The following is an 18,453-nucleotide window of genomic DNA, read 5'->3' as shown; positions in this document are numbered from 1 at the left end:
CCTGTATTATCTGTCCCTTATATTGCGTGGGCTGATCCATGGATCAAAGCCTATAAATCTGTTTTGAATCAAATCTGCCAGCAGTATTCGGCTTCGAAAGGAAGGAGGGAGAGGTGACTCTGCACAAAAATTCGCCGTTCATGAAATCTATGTGATTGATAGGCGTGGGAAATGGAAGATGACGCGGAGATATACGATGGAATTCGAGCTCAGTTCCCGTTGTCTTTCGGTAAACAATCTAAATCACAAACCCCACTCGAAGTCATTCATAACGCCACCCGCCGGAGCACCGTCTCAGCTGCATCCGACGCTGCCAACTCCGAACTCGGGATGAAACCATCTACGTCGAATTCTGATGGCAAAAACAATGTTTTCCCTTCTCTGTCGAGCTCCTCTAAAGCCTGGCTAGAGTCCGTTAGAAAGCCTAACCCTAAAGTTAAGATTGGGGGAAATTTGGATGGGGGTAGAAATCAGGGTAGACTGATAGGGCCACCACGGCCAGTAGTGGATGAATCTGGATCCGTGATGGGCCATCATAATCCACCTCAGGGAAGTTATGCGGATGATGGGACAGAGATTGGACCACCCAGGCCACCGCCTGGTGTTTCTGTGGAAGATGGTGACGACGATGATGGTGTGGAAATTGGCCCACCGAGGCCACCACAGGATGGTGATGCGGCTGATGATGATGATGATGATGATGATGATGAGCCGATGGTTGGGCCGCCTAGGCCGCCACCTTCAGGGCAGATAGAGTCGGATTCAGATGATGATGTGGATGAAGAAGACATGGATGATGTGTTCCGGGTTCCCATGAGCAACGAGATTGTGTTGAAGGGTCATACCAAGGTAATGTTATATGTTTAATTTGTCGTTTGGCGTTCTTATGGAATTTTTCCCCAAGCATGAAATTTGACTGATTTATGATTGCTACGAGATATCACACTTAATCCGTGTTAAGTGAAGTCATCAAACTCAAGTGCACAATAAGCTATGTGTTAAATATGCAGTAGATCACATACTCACCATCTAGAAGGCACTGGATTCTTCTTCTTGCTGTTGTAACAATATAACAAACTATATTCTTATTTTACCTTTTTATCCTTAATGATTGTAAGTATAAATTCTTTTGTATTGAGTCATTGTAAATGGGGAGATTGGAATATAATTATACTGAGCTTTTCTTTCCTTCACCGTCTCTTTTATTTTTGCTAACTTGGTATCAGAGCTCGTATGGCGGAAGCCAGATCTCCTGGAGAATCAAGCTCACCCACAATGTCCAATCTCAGCCCCAACCTCATGATCCTAAATCCCTCCAACCAAATCAACACAACCAAACTTACCGATGAGAATTTTCTTCTCTGGCAGCTTCAAGTATTGGCTGGAATTCGAGGCTTGGGTCTTGACATCTATATTGATCCTCGGTCAATCATCCCACCCAGCTCCATACCCGATGAAAATGGTACTGATATACCTAATCCTCTATACATCGCTTGGTCTAGGCAAGATCAACTCCTTTTTTCGTTCCTCCTGGCCTCCATGACCGAAGGAATTCAAAGTCAGATGATTGGGTGTTCCACGTCTGCTCAAATTTAGATCCGCGTTTCCACTTTATTTGCTAATCGCTCAAAGGCGAGAATGATGCAGTACCGCCTTCAACTGCAGACACTCAAGAAAGGTGGTCTCAGCATGAAGGATTATCTGGGTAAAATGAAGAGCTATGTTGATTCTCTTGCTGCTTGTGGGCATTATATATCCGATGATGATCAAGTCCTCTATATTCTGGGTGGCGTTGGAATCATAGTTGTCAAAGGCGAGCGCCTCTCGCCTTGAGGCGAGAGGCGCCACCAGGCGCGGGCGTTGCGCCTCGGGCAATCCCAGGCACAACAATTTACAAAGGCGAGCTCAGGCGCGCGCCTGGGCTCGCCTTGGAAGGGCTCTCGGGCGCGCCTTAGGCGCGCCTGAGATTGTGTTTTTTTTTTTAATTCAGTAACAGAGAAGTTGCATTTTCAAAATGTAAAATGTAAAAGGCCCAACCCAACCCCAAACCCTAGCAGCCCAGTTAACAAATTAAATAACAGAAAATGCAACTTCTCTGTTTTTTTAATATTAACTTAAAATGTAAAAGGCCCAACACAACTCCAAACCCTAGCAGCCCAGTTAACAAATTAAATAACAGAAGGCGACAAGAGCTGTGCAGACTGCAACAGAATTACAGAAGCCAACAACGTGACAGCGTGTTACTTATTATTATGAACTTATTAATTATTTGTTGTTTTGTGTGACATTGTGACTTAATTATTTTATATTTTAATATTAATATATTATTCTAAGATAAATGTATTTTTTAAAAAAATTAAAAACGTGCGCCTTGCTTCGATAAGGCGCGCGCCTCGCCTCGCGCCTTGCGCCTCAGGCTCCAGAGCCCTTGTGAGCCTCGGTGCGCCTTGCGCCCTTGACAACTATGGTTGGAATGGAGTACGACTCGGTTGTTGTCCATGTGACCTCTCGAATTGAATCAATTTCGCCTTCGGAAGTTGGTGCTCTACTTCTGTCACACGAAGGCCGCATCGAATCATATACTGTCAATGTGGACGGCACTATACCTACAGCCAACATCTCCACTTTTTCTTCAGTCAAAAGTTATCCATCATCGTCATCTCCGAGCTCTTCATCCCGTGGCAGAGATCGTGGCCGATTTGCTAGGGGTGGTCGACGAAGTTGGTCAAACACCAACAATCGTCCTATTTGCCAGATTTGTGGGTACTCTGGCCACATTGCAGAGAAATGCTATTATCGCTTTGACAAGGAATTCGTTTCACACCAACGAACTCCAGGCAATCACTCCTCAAACAATTATCGGAATCGGCCTGAAGCACCTCCATCTGCTGCAGTAGCTGTGGCAAATTCAGAGAGCTTAAATGATGACTGGTGGTTCCCAGATTCCGGCGCTTCTCATCATGTTACTAATGATCTTGCTAATCTCACTCTTGGAACTGAATATACCGGTGGAGTTAATGTTCTTATGGGGAATGGAACAGGTTTGCCGATCACTCATATTGGCTCTTCATCTTTTTTATCTCATGATTCGAACTGCACGTTATCTCTAAATCATCTTCTTCGAGTCCCTCATATTTCTAAAAATTTGCTTAGCGTTAGCAAGTTTGCTCAAGACAATCATGTCTATTTTGAGTTTCATCCATCTTTTTGTGTTGTGAAGGACCTAGCGACGGGAAACACCCTCCTCAAAGGAACCTTACATGAAGGTCTGTATAAATTTTCCTTGGGCAAACCAGCACCTTCATCTACACACTCTGCCACATGCTTGCATACTCAAACTCTCCCAGCTGTTTCTCCCTTCAATCAAGTGAACCAGTGTCACAACTTAACTGCCGTAGCATCTTCAACACTCAACCAGTGGCATTATAGATTAGGCCATCCTATGATTTCCACTGTAAAACATGTTTTATCTGGTTGTAATATCTCTTTTTCCAAGAATGATAATGTTAGTTTCTGCTCATCTTGTGAACTGGGCAAGAGTCACCGTCTCCCATTTCCTTCCTCCTTAACATATTATGATAAACCACTTCAGTTAATATATTCTGATATATGGGGCCCTGCCCACACCATTTCAACTAATGGTTTCAAATATTATCTCAGTTTTGTGGATGCCTACAGTCGATACACCTGGATATATTTTCTCAAAGCAAAATCTGAGGTGTTTCAGATTTTTCATCAATTTAAGACGCATGTCGAACTACAACATGATACCAAAATAAAAATTCTTCAAACTGACTGGGGTGCAGAGTATCGACCACTGACTCCTTTCTTTCAAAAATATGGCATTCATCATCGTCTCTCTTGTCCACACACGTCACAACAAAATGGTGTGGTAGAAAGGAAGCATCGACATATCGTTGACGTTGGCCTTTCTCTACTAGCTCACGCTCACATGCCAATAAAATTTTGGGACGATGCCTTTTCCACTGCCGTTTTTCTCATTAATCGTCTCCCTAACTCTGCCATTCAAGGTACTGCTCCCCTCAAAAAATTATCTAACCTTGATCCCAATTATTCTCTTCTTCGTGTCTTTGGGTGCTTATGCTTTCCCTATCTTCGGGTTTACAATACACATAAACTTGAGTTTAGATCTAAACCATGTGTTTTTCTTGGCTACAGCAACAAACACAAAGGGTATAAATGCTTAAGTCACGATGGTCGTATTTACGTTTCTCGGCATGTAAAGTTTGATGAGTGTTCATTTCCTTTATCCAATACTCATTCTGAAACTTCACAACATGCATCCCCAAAGTCCTCTAATTTTTTCCTCCCAATCCTTCATGTCCCTTCTTCATCCCAACCACTGTCCCACTCACCCTCTCCAACTCTTGTGCCTCCCAGCAACACTTCCAATATTTCTATCCCTTCCACTGATGAGCAGCTTGTTCCACCCCCTACGAATGTTCACTCTATGGTCACTCGATCCAAAGCAGGTACTTACAAACCAAGGGTGTTTGCTTCTCAACTTGCGACCATTCATGAACCAGCCACTGCTCATGATGCCCTAGCACATCCAGCTTGGTGTGATGCTATGAAGGCTGAATATACTGCCCTGATCCAAAATAAGACTTGGGTTCTAGTTCCAGCACCAACTGATACACCAATCATTGGCTGCAAGTGGGTTTTCAAAATCAAAACACATCCAGATGGGACTGTGGCTCGGTACAAAGCTCGTCTTGTTGCAAAAGGGTATTCTCAAACTGCAGGGCTGGATTACACCGAGACATTCAGTCCAGTTATAAAGCCTACCACAATTCGAGTTGTTCTTACCATTGCTCTCTCTTATGGCTGGTTTATTCAACAACTTGACGTCAACAATGCTTTCCTTAATGGTACTCTTAACGAGCTTATCTTTATGCAGCAGCCCCCTGGATTCGAACAACAATGCCATGGCAAACAACTTGTGTGTCAACTATACAAAGCAATCTACGGGCTCAAACAAGCACCCCGTGCTTGGTTTGATAAGCTGAAATTTGCTCTTATACATCTCGGCTTCCATCAATCCAAGGCTGATGCTTCTCTATTTGTTAAACATGATAAGCATTTGATTATCTATATCTTGGTTTATGTCGATGACATAATTATCACAGGTAATAATGCTGCTCAAGTCAAGGACCTCATCCATCAACTACATTCGAAGTTCTCCTTGAAACATTTGGGCAATCTCTCATTCTTTCTCGGTATTGAAGTATCAAGGTCCTCTCCAACTGGTTTATTCCTATCTCAATCCAAATACATACATGATCTGCTGAAACGAACAAATATGGACAAAGCAAATCCACTACGCACTCCTATGGTTTCTGGGTTAAAGCTTTCATCTAAAGATACAGAATGTTTCTCTGATGCAACCTTGTATCGTAGCACCGTGGGTGCCCTCCAGTATCTCACCATCACAAGACCAGATATTGCATATAGTGTGAATAAAGCTTGTCAGTTCATGCAAAGTCCTTGTCTCTCTCACTGGAAGGCTGTTAAACGAATTCTTCGATATCTCAATGGAACCTCAAACCATGGGATTCATCTTACAGCTGCTTCTCGGCTTTCTCTCCATGGCTTTTGTGATGCGGATTGGGCCAATGATCCAGATGACAGACGTTCCACCTCTGGATTCTGCTAGTTTTTAGGAAACTCCCCCATCACTTGGTGTTCCAAGAAACAACCTGTTGTTTCTCGATCGAGTACTGAAGCAGAATATCGTAGTCTCGCTAATGCAACTTCAGAATTACTTTGGCTTCAGTCTCTGCTCACCGAACTTCATGTTAACAGCCGTACTTCACCTATACTATGGTGTGACAATATCAGTACAATCTCGTTGAGTGCCAATCCTGTCTTACATTCTAAATCTAAGCACTTTGAGTTAGATCTCTTTTTTGTTCGAGAGAAAGTTCTGGCTAAGAAACTCGATGTTCAATTTGTTCCCTCCTCTGATCAAATTGCAGATGCTTCACAAAACCGTTATCTTCTCCAAACTTTCAAAGGTTTCAATCCAAGCTCAGCATTATGGAAAAATCGATGCTGACCTTGCGGGGGGATGTTAAGTGAAGTCATCAAACTCAAGTGCACAATAAGCTACGTGTTACATATGCAGTAGATCACATACTCACCATCTAGAAGGCACTGGATTCTTCTTCTTGCTGTTGTAACAATATAACAAACTATATTCTTATTTTACCTTTTTATCCTTAATGATTGTAAGTATAAATTCTTTTGTATTGAGTCATTGTAAATGGGGAGATTGGAATATAATTATACTGAGCTTTTCTTTCCTTCACCGTCTCTTTTATTTTTGCTAACTATCCGCATGCATATTCTTTTATATAAGTAGTTTGGGGTTTTGTGACTTATTGCTAAAATACATTTGCAGGTAGTTTCAGCTCTTGCTGTGGATCACTCTGGATCTAGAGTACTATCCGGAAGCTATGACTATACGGTACGAATGTATGATTTTCAAGGAATGAATGCTCGGCTGCAGTCATTCAGACAGCTTGAACCATTTGAAGGTCACCAAATTCGTGGTTTGAGTTGGAGTCCTACATCAGATCGATTTTTGTGTGTGACTGGCTCAGCTCAGGCCAAGGTGCTTCTACGACTGCAATTCGAGTTCTATTTATTCGTCTGGGCAAGTGTTTTAAGGACTGACTGATAATCTTTTAATGATGTATTTCAGATTTATGACCGTGATGGACTTACTTTGGGTGAGTTTGTCAAGGGTGACATGTATATAAGGGACCTTAAGAATACTAAAGGCCACATATCTGGATTGACTTGCGGAGAATGGCACCCTAAGACAAAGGAGACGATTTTAACATCATCTGAAGATGGTTCCATAAGAATATGGGATGTAAATGACTTCAAAAGTCAAAAGCAGGTCATTTTCTATTTTCTTGGTGCTCTTTATACAAGAACATGCTTTATTAATAGTATAGATCCGTGCTAGGAAAATCGATGAGTTGTCCCTGGCTTGAATAGGATATGCTGACAAACATCCTATGGAATTAAACATGCAATCCAGCATAGAAATATTTGGTGCCAAGTGCCGACCAATACAGTTATATTTAAATATTAGGTTTGTCGTCTGAAGATACAACAATATGTCATATCCAGCTAGTGAAGTTTTACCATTGTTTTTTTAGGTAACACTAGTAGTGAAGTATCAAACATGGTTTTATGTACCAACTATCCAGAATTTCTCTCACTGATACCCTGGCTCTTATGGATGGAGGGTTAGATTGGAAAAGATGGAGAAGAAAGGCTGAATATAAGTTGAATTTTATCATTCAACATGAAAAGGTGGGAAAGAGATGATATTTTTTGCGTTTTTTCGCATGTAGCTGTAGTGGTACTAATTCCACATGATTGGACACTTTGTTGGTGTAACCATGAATCTTTTTTTATATATATAAGAAACTATATTATGTTTATTAATTAGAAGTAAATAGTAAGGATAAATGATCCACATAGAAACAAAGAGAGAAGACAAAAGTCCTGCTCAAATCAACAACTTATATATCTCTAATTCCTCAATAAATTTGAATTTTAATCTTGTCCCAACACTCTTCAACTAACTCTTCTAAACTATCAAAAATCCGTTTATTTCGCTCCAACCATACTGATCAACAAATACAATAAACTAATATTGTCCAAAAAACTCTACCCCTCCTGCAATGTTCGCGTCCAAGATCCGCAGCAAATAGCTCGTGCAAAGATCTTGGAGCTACCCAAACCAAATTCATCTCTTCCAAAGCTCTAAACCAAAGACAGCTCGAGAAAGAACAAAGAATTAGCTAAGCAGAAGATCCTGATTCTTTAACTTTTTCAGGCACAACATGCACCAATTCGGACACAGAGCACACGAAGGTCACCTCTTTTGCATCATCTCACAATTTGACAGCTTACCCATCACCGCAGTCCACAAGAAGGCTTGAACTTTTGGTGGGATCGGAGCTTTCCAAATGAAGGTGTCTGAAGGATCACCGTTCCAAATTTTAATATCATCAACCCCTCAACCAATCTGACCCTCTCTAAAGATCCTACCAAAGAGCTCAACTCATTCACTTCTTCGTCCCTTGGATCCCTCCACTGATGCAAGACTCGAAATATAGAAGAGGAGGAAGAACCATCCAATTAGATAAAATGAGAAATTGGCTTATTATAAACTGATGGTAACTGAAATAGAATAGGATAAAGATCCTTGAAAGAAGAATTTCCCATCCACCTATTCTCCCAATACCTGACCTTATCGTTCCCTCCAGCCACTGTCCTCACAAACGGGTGAAAAGCCGGATAAGTTTTCGAAATAAACTCCAAGGGGCTTCTAAATGTACCAAATCTTGCTAAACCTGCGTCCAACCATTATCCTATAACCCGTTGCTCGAAATAATCTTCTTCCATGACGGTTCCTCCTCGACTGAGCACATCAACCATAATTTCCCGAGAAAGACCTTATTCCTTATACATATCTTTCCAATAACCAAACCCCCTCTTTCTTTCTGTTTACAGACTAGATCTCACGCGAGCATATGACAATGTGAATCTCCATCCCATAGAAAATCCCTCGTAGTCCTTACCATAGTCTCCGATATACATAAATCTCATCTTATGTATCCTCACGTACAACCGTTTTATAAGATTGGATGGCGTCGCTTTTAAAGGAGAACATGGCAACTGAATATTGGTCACTAATTGTTTGATACCTTTTACATATGGTTACTATTTTAATTGGGTGTCATCTTTTATTCATTTTATTCATTATTTAAACGTTGTTGAGTAAGATTTGGACTTCTGTGGTCCATTTAAGCTGATTATCTCAATACTCTTAATAGGTTATGAAGCCCAAACTTTCTAGGCCTGGGCGAGTTCCTGTTACCACCTGTACCTGGAATCGTGAAGGAAAAATACTTGCAGGTGGTGTAGGAGATGGTTCTATACAGGTACTTTGAACTGTCTTCCTTTTTCTCCTGTGGTCGCAACGTTAGATTACAATTGACAGATGGTAGTTTATTTTCATTTTAAAAGCTATGATTTATCAAATATGAAGCCTTTAGGTTTATATTATTCGCCTTTCAAATGTATTTTGTTTTATCAACATCTTACAGATATGGAATATTAAAGCTGGGTGGGGAAGTAGGCCCGATATCTACGTTGGAAGTGGCCACACGGATGACATCACTGGGCTTAAGTTTTCCAGTGATGATTTGATTTTGTTGTCGAGAAGCTTTGATGGTTCCCTCAAGGTGTTTCTGCTATTTATTTTTAAAACCTTTCCATTGTTCTTCACTTATAGCTAGGGATCAGGAAGAAGCTATCTCAATTGTGGCTTGGCCGCCATTTCACCTGATTATGCTACTTAAATGTTCACACTTGTCATGATGTACTAGGTCTGGGATTTGCGTAAAATGAAGGAGGCCCTTCAGGTGTTTGATGGTCTTCCAAATCATTATGCTCAGACAAATATAGCATTCAGCCCTGACGAACAACTTGTGTTGACTGGCACATCAGTTGAAAAAGGTAGCACAACAGGGGGCCTGCTATGTTTCTATGACAGAAGAAAATTGGAACTTGCTGGCAGAGTTGGAATATCACCTACATTTAGTGTTGTTCAATGTGCTTGGCATCCAAGATTGAACCAGGTAGCTTCACTTGGCCCTTAAGTCACTTACAGTTGTCCGAGACTCACTCCATCTAGTAGTACTCAGTGTAGACATTTTGCTCACAACTTTGTAGATATTGGCCACAGCTGGCCACAAGCACGAGGGAGGAACTCATATACTATACGATCCAAACATAAGTGAGAGAGGAGCACTTGTATGTGTTGCACGTGCTCCAAGGAAGCATTCTGTTGACGACTTTCATGCCGAGCCTGTTATTCATAATCCTCATGCGCTGCCATTGTTCAGAGATAACCCTAGCCGTAAACGACAGCGTGAAAAGATGTTGAAGGACCCACTTAAGTCTCACAAACCCGAACTACCCATAACAGGGCCAGGTCATGGAGGAAGAGTCGGATCTACCAAAGGAAGTTTGCTCACCCAATACCTTTTAAAGGTAAAATTCTTCTTACCCTGTTCTTCAACACTCAAAGCCCGTTTTAAATAACTTGGAAAATTATTTCTTTTTCAGCAAGGTGGCCTGATAAAGGAAACATGGATGGAAGAAGATCCCAGAGAAGCTATCCTAAAGTATGCTGATGTTGCTGCAAAAGATCCAAAATTTATTGCCCCAGCATACGCACAGACGCAGCCTGAAACAGTCTTTGCCAAGTCAGATTCGGATGATGAGAAATAAATGGCTTGTATCTTTAAAGGTCTAGCCACAGAGATGTGCAAGGCCAATGTTTACATGATTCTAGTCTTGTATGGAAACGCCCATCCGTTCTGTTGACTTGGGCAAGACGTTGCTTCAATTGCTTCTAGAACTCTTGTAGAAGAGGTTGTTGCTGTCTAGATGCTATTCATGTCATCCGATCCTATTTCCATCATTTGCATCTCTACACAGCAAACTCTGTGACGCATGTGTGCATTCATATAGCCTATTGCTGCGCACAACCTTCACCAAGGAGCCATGCCTTGATATATTATTGCATGTTTCCCAATTCCAGTAGAAGACAAACAATGAAATTTGTTTTTAAAATTATTAAAGAGTGACCTATTCACTTTCTAAAACATTATTTTAAAAATGCATATAAAATAAATATTTATCAATATATGTTTGGTTTATATTTTTTTTTCAAATAAGTTTTCACACCGATTACACCGTCTCTAACAATCATTCAAAATTAATAGCTCAGTCAATCGTTGGTCATTAAATATGTCCCCGAGTATTAGCATAAATACACTAACAAGAGCATTCATATGCTCGAATATTTACTTTTAAAAAATAATCTTTAAAGCTTTTTAAATAAACATTTTTCACTGAGTAATTTCCATTCATTAAAATTCGTGAGTACACATCCTCTTACTACTCCTGGAAAACAATGGAATTCATTATCATAATATGATATTCCATTAACAATATTAAAAAAGAACCAGGCACTATCGAGCTTTGAACAATAACTTCTATAAATTTAATTAAGTAAAAAATCCAAAATAAGCAGAAGAGGAAAACAAGCCACCGATGTGCACGCCAAAATTTAGAAAGGAACACAAGCAAGCTTGATATGTACAAGGGAAAGCTGTAGATGCAAGCGGCTGTCCTCTGTTATTCAGATATCTATAGCTACCATATGTTCATCTACTTTGAACAACTTGGTCCCCATATACGTACCGTGTGATCATCACTAGCAGAAGCCAAAACTTGGGGCCGTCTAGGGTTCCAGCTTATGCAATTTACAGTCATCAAGTGCCCAGATAATACTTCGATTGGATTAGAATTTCTACGATTCCATATGTAGACCTGATATTAAACAACAAATCAAGGTTCTCATCACCAGACAGTGACAGAATTCTGATCAAAAAAATAGATCAGGCCCATAGAGTCTCGATTAATTAAGGTATTATGTAAAGATGAGAGATACCTTAGAATCTTCGCTACCACTGGCAATAAACGTGCCATTCAACCCGCCAAAGCAGGATCGTATCACGTATTTCTGTTGCCTGTGGCCATTGTATTGCAATGGTTTCAACCATTTCCCAGCTACGTCCCACATATGAATCTCTTGGCTGTTAAGGTTGACAATTAGGAATTTACTATCTCCTGATACAGAAAGGGAGGTAATAGAGTGCTGCTCAGAAATGACATGCTCGGCACCTGTTGCCACATTTAATATCCTTATCTCCTTGTCTGAAAAAATGCTGATGAGATTTTCTCCATCTGGTGTCACGGCAAGATCCAAAACTTTTGGCATACGAATCCCTCTCCACGCCTTAATCTCATTACCATTACAGTCCCACATGTAAATGCCTTTCTTAGGATCCGAGCTTCCACAAACGAAACGCTTAGAATCAGGAAACCAAGCACAAGAACTGACAATGAAACCATCATCACCAAAAGTGTGCTTGCAAGTGCCTGTTTCCACATCCCAGAGTTTAAGGACTTCCATGTTTCCACAAGTGAGCAGCATGGTGTCATCTGGACTCCAGGCTACAAAAGAAACAGGGTTTTGATGGCTCCGTAAAGTGTGTTTTAGGGTTACTTTGTTATCATCCTGCACCTGGAAAAAATTTATTTAAGGGAATTATGGAACATCGAACTCTCTGAACCAGAAAAATAAATTAACTGATTATAAAATTTGAAACTCGATTAGTTAAAACCCTGAACAAATAAATTAGGTTTTAGAAGGATCCAAATGCAGCATATATTTGTCAGAAAAATTAATTGCAAGAGATTAACAGCAGGCAGGTAAATCAGTTAAAAAAATTCAATCAAGTTCGCCGATCTCAAATCTCTAGCGACATTTACAGGTTTGCAGTTTCGCTTAAACTGGATTCGTGCCTGTTGCATAATACAACATATCTTTTGGGGGAATAAGCACGGTAATCCTCTCGAAGAAGACATTTCTAAAATCAAACATGGACTGGAATAGCTATTAAAACATGCTTCTACATCCATTAATATTTCAGGAGCTACTGAACTAAACATGTATGCCAGCCTCACCTGATTTGGTAGTTGGAGTCACTCATGCAATTAAGGGATTAAGTGTCCAACTTCACCAGGAAGCATGCATTACAAGGTTTAACTTCCTGAACAAGGGAAAGAAGTGTGCAAGATGGAGTAACAGTCAGTTCCCCAAACTCCCAGAATCAGAGAACATATAATTAAATATGAAAAAAAAAAACTGACATTATCACCAGTCTGGTTGTTTTTTCTAAGCAAAAACCAGTGGCTAGTTGGTGGGGACTATTAAATAACTTTAAAAACTTTTGGGGCGCAGGACCAGATGAGGAGAAAAATTATCTTAAGACACGGAGAAGAGGCACGTCCTTGCATTTCATCCTAATACTCTCTGGAATAGGAAGCACACATTGTCAAAGTTGCTCACACCAAGATAAGAGGTATTCCATGTTTCTGAGCGTTAATCTTTGTGGTATATAAAGGATACTATAATGATAGAAAGCAAACAGCACGAATCACAGCTATTACAATAATCAAACCCTCAATTAACATAATGGATAACGAGCTTACTTCTTCTTGGCCACATACTAATGCACATATGAATGCATAGATTTTCTTGAGTAAAGGTTATAGAATTAATCGCTCAAAAACGGAATATTTAGCTTTTAATTTTGGTAGTGAATCTAGAAGAATGAATAGCTCAATTATAATTTGAGGTCAAGAAATATCAGATTGTGAAGCTTTTTGCTACTTAAGATCTATTATCCAAAAGAACGAGAACATTAAAGAGAATATAGACCATAGGATTAAAGCAAGGTGGATGAAATGAAAGATGACATCAGGAGTCCTATGCAGTAGAAGGATGTCTGAGATATTGAAAGGAAAATATTATAAGACTATCAATTGACCAGCTATGCTTTATGTCTTGGAGTGTTAGACCATTACATAACTATATATGCATAAGATTGCGGTAGCAGACATGCGTATGTTAAAAGGGATGTATAGCAAAATGCACAAAGATATAAATAGGAATGAAAGGATTATGAGCTATTAAGTGTAATCCCATATAGGATAAGATTAGGGAGAAACAACTAACATGGTTCGGTCATGTGAAGAAGAGACCAAACACGACCTCAATCCGACATATCTTAGATTGTCAGGTTAATGGAAGGAGTAGGAGGGATAGGGCGATAGGCCATTGAAAACTTGGATAAAGGGGGCTAAAGAGGATACCTTAGATCTTGGTTTAAGAGACGGCATGTGGGAAACTCGCTTAGTTTGGAAAACAAATATCCATGAAATCGACCCTGAAACTAGAGGGAATGTGCTGTGATGATGATGATGATGATGAACCTAGTTCCAAAATAAATAAACGGCTTTGAGGCAAAATCTTCGTAGATTCACAAAGATAGGATCCATATATTACATTCAAAAATTTTGCATTGTCATAGTTATACTCGGTACAAAGAAACATTCAAACTAAACATATTGTGAAGTTGAAAAAAGAATTTTACCTTCCAAATGATGGCTGTGCAGTCACTTGATGATGAGGCCAAGAATTCCCCATTGTTGGAAAATTGGACAAACCAAACTTCATTCTGATGATCAGTCAGTATCTGCATCGAGATAACACATTGTGCGCGGATGTTCAACAATTTGAAGGCAGAAAAATAAACTCAAAACCACTACAAATATGAATAACATATTTCTTATATGTTTGCCCTCAGGTCTCATGTATGCAAACAACATATAACGCTGAAAAATAAAGTGATGAATAATAGTTGAAATTTCCTTTCCCAACTCATGCTTCAAAGTTGATATGAATCAAACCATTGGCATTTTATATATCTGAACAAATGCACTTACTCAGCGCAATAAATTGGGACAAAAGAATGATTTTTTACATGTAAAGTACAGTTGAAACTTCAAATAATTTGATTGTTGAAATGCAGAGATAAGGATCTCACAGAACCTAAGTATTAGTTGGGTTCAAATTTAAAATGGATTTTTTGGTTATATACTTGATAAGAATCCGGCCATTACTGTTATTGTGCACAAGGACAAGATAGAGAGGAGATATCATCATAGTTCAGTGGCTACATAGACACTGAAAAAACTATAGAAATCAAAATTCGTAGGCACATTATCATCATAACAAGTTAGTGTTTCCTATCCATGACGGAAAAAACAGATGAAAGCTGAAAGCCTGCTAATTGACCTGGATGGTCTCTGTTGGAAACTGATCTCGAACACAACAGTGATCTCTATACAACGATGTCATGTTAGAGGAACTGTGGTATATACAACCATCAATCTGTGCACATATGGCCATTTCAATCAAATGCTCCAGTCTTCTCTCGGGTAATGTAATAGGTTGGGGTAGCACACTCTCCAGCTGTGCAAGTAAACTTTTTCGCAACTCATGAACTACATCACAGTCAATGCAACCCAAACCGAACTCATTCAATGAGAGCAGTTCATAGGAAAGCTTGTGAACCTTTTCTTTGCCAAGTTTCAATAATGGTATCTGTTTCCACAGTACATCCAAAGCAGAAGAAATATCTCCACCCTTTAAACTCTCCAATAAACGTTGCTCAAGAACAAAAAACATGGCTGAAGCTTTTGTTTCATCAGTCAACCCATCAATTTTAGCAAGACTCTCAAGGCAACCATCCCAGTCCCCATTTAGAACGTATGATTCGATTAATTCAAGTTCAGGGGATTTGCATGAAATACAAGATTCAAGCTCCAAACAAGCAGCAGTTTTTTTGTAGCCCAACGAATATAAGCATTGAGCTATAATTCTTACAAACTCATTCTTCTTAATTATCCCCTTTGGGCCGATCATGATTCCAGTATTCTCCATTATCCAAAAACATCCAGCAACTCCAATAATAATCCAGCCAACTGCACTATAAACCTGCCACCTTTAAGTAATTTCTGACCAGTCTCAGCCCTTCATAGCAATTAAAATACAGTGGATATGTCTGCAAAAGATTTTCTTCAACAGATTAATCACAATTACTAACATAGATCAATAAGAGGTAGATATACAAAATTAGGAGTTGCAGAGACATGGGAAAATAGAATAACCAGAACAGGTAATAATAAATAACATTTGAAAAAAAAAAGTACATAAAAAAGCTGAAAATGGCGTTAAAAAATTCACCTAATTTCGCGATGATTATGATAGTGTATCTTCCAGGCGAATGAGAATTTAGGGTTCGATGGGAACTCGCAGGGAGAGAAAATTTAGAGAGAAGGGAGTCTGACGTCACCAAATCTGAAATCGTTAAAAAAACGAGTTCGAAGTTCTGAACTTGAATTTTTTTTTTCCAAATGGAACTTAAATTGTTTTTTTTTTCCACAACGTAATTTTAATATTTTTGGATTATGACAATGTAATTTGTAGCAAGGATATTTAAAGATCGGAAAAAATTCGTGTGAGATGGTCTTATGGGTCGTGTTTTGTGAGACGGATTTCTTATTTGGGTCATCCATGAAAAAATATTATTTTTTATGTTAAAAGTATTACTTTCTATTGTGAGTATCGGTAGGGTTGATTCGTCTCACAGATAAAGATTCGTGATATCGTCTCACAAGAGGCTACTCTTAGAAATCCAATCAAACTGTTAAATCAAACTAAATGACATGGTTTAGGCTAATTTTGCAATAAATCAAAGTTTGCATTGGTTTTAAAATGAGAAAAAACCGAAAAAATTAGTATGAATAAATCATATCAAATCGATCTAACCCGGTTAAATAAATATAAAAAAAAACCGTGTAGTAAACTTTATTAATCTAGTTTGAATTTTCTTAGATTTAGTAACGTTTTATGTGATTCTTAGGGGGTGTATTCAACGTGGGAAATTTATTGACTTTTAATGACTTTTGTAGATTTTAAAAATCTAGAGGTATTCAATCAAGACTTTTGCATACTCTATAGAAGTCTTGTGGTATTCAAAATAGACTTTCATGGAGTTTTAAAAAGTCAAGTGGTATTCAACATTGACTTTTATAAACTCTATAAAAGTCTACAGGTATTCAAATTTTCCATGGACTTTTAATAACTCCATGGAATTCATTGACATACAAACATTAAAGCCTAAGGTACAACTACAAATTGTAAAAAATTGTATTTGGTTCACCCCAAAGATTTGAATGGATTTTTAAAACTTCTAACTCTCTCTATGTCGCTTCACATCACATATCTTAATATCTTCTCTCCTCTCATCTATTTATATTACTCTCTCAAATTTTCGAAGTGTATCTCTATATATATTTTCATCTTTTTTTTCAAATTTTTCATTTTTTGACTGATTGTTCATTTAATAATTTTTTATTTTAATAACACGAGGAAATTTTGAATTATAGAATTGATTTTGTGATTTTTAATTTATGATTTATACAAATTAATGTAATATTCAATAATAATAAAAGATGATCAAAAAAATGTTGTTTAATTCTTAATAATTGAATAGTTTCGTAACAACAATGATTTTTTAAATTCATCTTCGTATTTTTAATTAATATGTAAGCTATGATATTTTTATACAAAATTATATTCACACAATAATAAATAATATTATTTTTACATTTATATTATCAATTTAAAAATAAGATTACATGTTAATCAATTGATGTATTTTAAAAAATTTACAAACATGCATATAAACCCACATATATATACATGTAAGGATTAAACGATTTAACTTTTAAATAATTAAATTTATTTATTAATATAAATATTAAAAATAATTTCAAATTGAATATGTTATATATGTCAATTAATTATTGGTTCAAAGAAATTAATAAAAAAATCACATGTTATAGTTAAGTACAAAATTTATAAAATTCTATAAAAAAAAAAATCTACAAAAGTCTATAAAAATCTTGTAAAAAAGTCTACAGAAATCCACATAAATCTGTTTATAAATCGGTGAGATTCTATAAAAGTCAATAAAAATTTATCAAATCCATAAAAGTCTATCATTTAAAAAAGTCATTAAAAGTCATCAAAACTCTGAATTGAATACGCCCCATAGTTTGTATTTCATGTGTGAATAAATATTTAATTATTAAATAAATTGTATGACAAATATTCTTGTTCATCAATGAAAATATATCAGATGAATAATTTAAAATATTTTGAGACATAAATTTTAGACTTTTGAAAATTACTCTATATAATTATCAGCGTAAAAGTATAATTGGCCCAAGTCATGTGTAAGGACCTTTTATCCTACTCAAGATTTATGAACACTAGTACATCTATGCACGTGTTGCGTGCTTGAACAATATTTTTTTATAATTTATTTGGTTTATATTTAAATGAAGATCAAAATATATTTATAAAAAATAATGAGTTCCTACATTGTAATTTTGATATATGAACTAAAAAAATAAATAAATAAATAAAAGGAATAAAAAATACCCAAGTAAGAATTGAACATGCAACCTCGTGGCTAAGAAAAGATTTTATCCACTAAACTATGTAACCTCGTGGCTAAGAAAAGATTTTATCCACTAAACTACATGTGAGTTCCATTAATTTTTTAGCACTTTATTAATATACATATAATTAGTAAAACAGACCATGACACCAAAAGGTAGTTACTCTAGAGGTCTCTTATTTAATAAATAGTATAGAAGTATAGATATAATCACGATTAATCAGTAAACAACGGAGAAATGAGTTAAAAATTTGTTTTTGGATCTATAAAAATTTCGACATGACCTTTCTACAGATAAGGAATACCAACAAAATCAAATACTTAAAATAAATAACATATATCATCAATGAACACAACATAAACATGTGACCGTCAGATACAGTAATAACAT

General features: G+C 37.6%; 2 protein-coding genes across 3 annotated transcripts; one reads left to right on the top strand and one right to left on the bottom strand.

The window, feature by feature from the left end:
- Positions 1-75: 75 nt before the first annotated feature.
- Positions 76-10,629, top strand: LOC140831007 (uncharacterized). Its single transcript, XM_073194667.1, has 8 exons — positions 76-849; positions 6,425-6,637; positions 6,728-6,928; positions 8,883-8,990; positions 9,156-9,293; positions 9,438-9,689; positions 9,784-10,104; positions 10,180-10,629. The coding sequence occupies exons 1-8, from the start codon at positions 172-174 to the stop codon at positions 10,342-10,344; spliced, it is 2,076 nt and encodes a 691-aa protein (XP_073050768.1). The 5' UTR covers positions 76-171; the 3' UTR covers positions 10,345-10,629.
- A 330-nt stretch (positions 10,630-10,959) lies between these two features.
- On the bottom strand, positions 10,960-15,934 carry LOC140831011 (WD repeat-containing protein WDS homolog). 2 transcript variants are annotated; one of them, XR_012117759.1, is made up of 6 exons: positions 15,779-15,934; positions 14,828-15,596; positions 14,124-14,225; positions 11,806-12,208; positions 11,573-11,717; positions 10,960-11,451 (listed from the first exon to the last, which is right to left on the bottom strand). XR_012117759.1 is itself a non-coding variant. In XM_073194681.1 (5 exons), the coding sequence occupies exons 2-5, from the start codon at positions 15,473-15,475 to the stop codon at positions 11,290-11,292; spliced, it is 1,548 nt and encodes a 515-aa protein (XP_073050782.1). In that variant the 5' UTR covers positions 15,476-15,596; positions 15,779-15,934; the 3' UTR covers positions 10,964-11,289. The 2 variants fall into 2 exon arrangements, 1 of the variants encoding a protein (XP_073050782.1); XM_073194681.1 differs by having other exon boundaries at positions 10,964-11,451; positions 11,573-12,208.
- Between the last annotated feature and the right edge of the window lie 2,519 nt (positions 15,935-18,453).

Source organism: Primulina eburnea, chromosome 1 (genome assembly GCF_022965805.1).
Source record: "Primulina eburnea isolate SZY01 chromosome 1, ASM2296580v1, whole genome shotgun sequence".
In the NCBI taxonomy this organism is placed as follows: Eukaryota; Viridiplantae; Streptophyta; class Magnoliopsida; order Lamiales; family Gesneriaceae; genus Primulina; species Primulina eburnea.
Note: the sequence above shows the minus strand (reverse complement) of the source record. Positions and strands in the feature narration are given on the sequence as shown.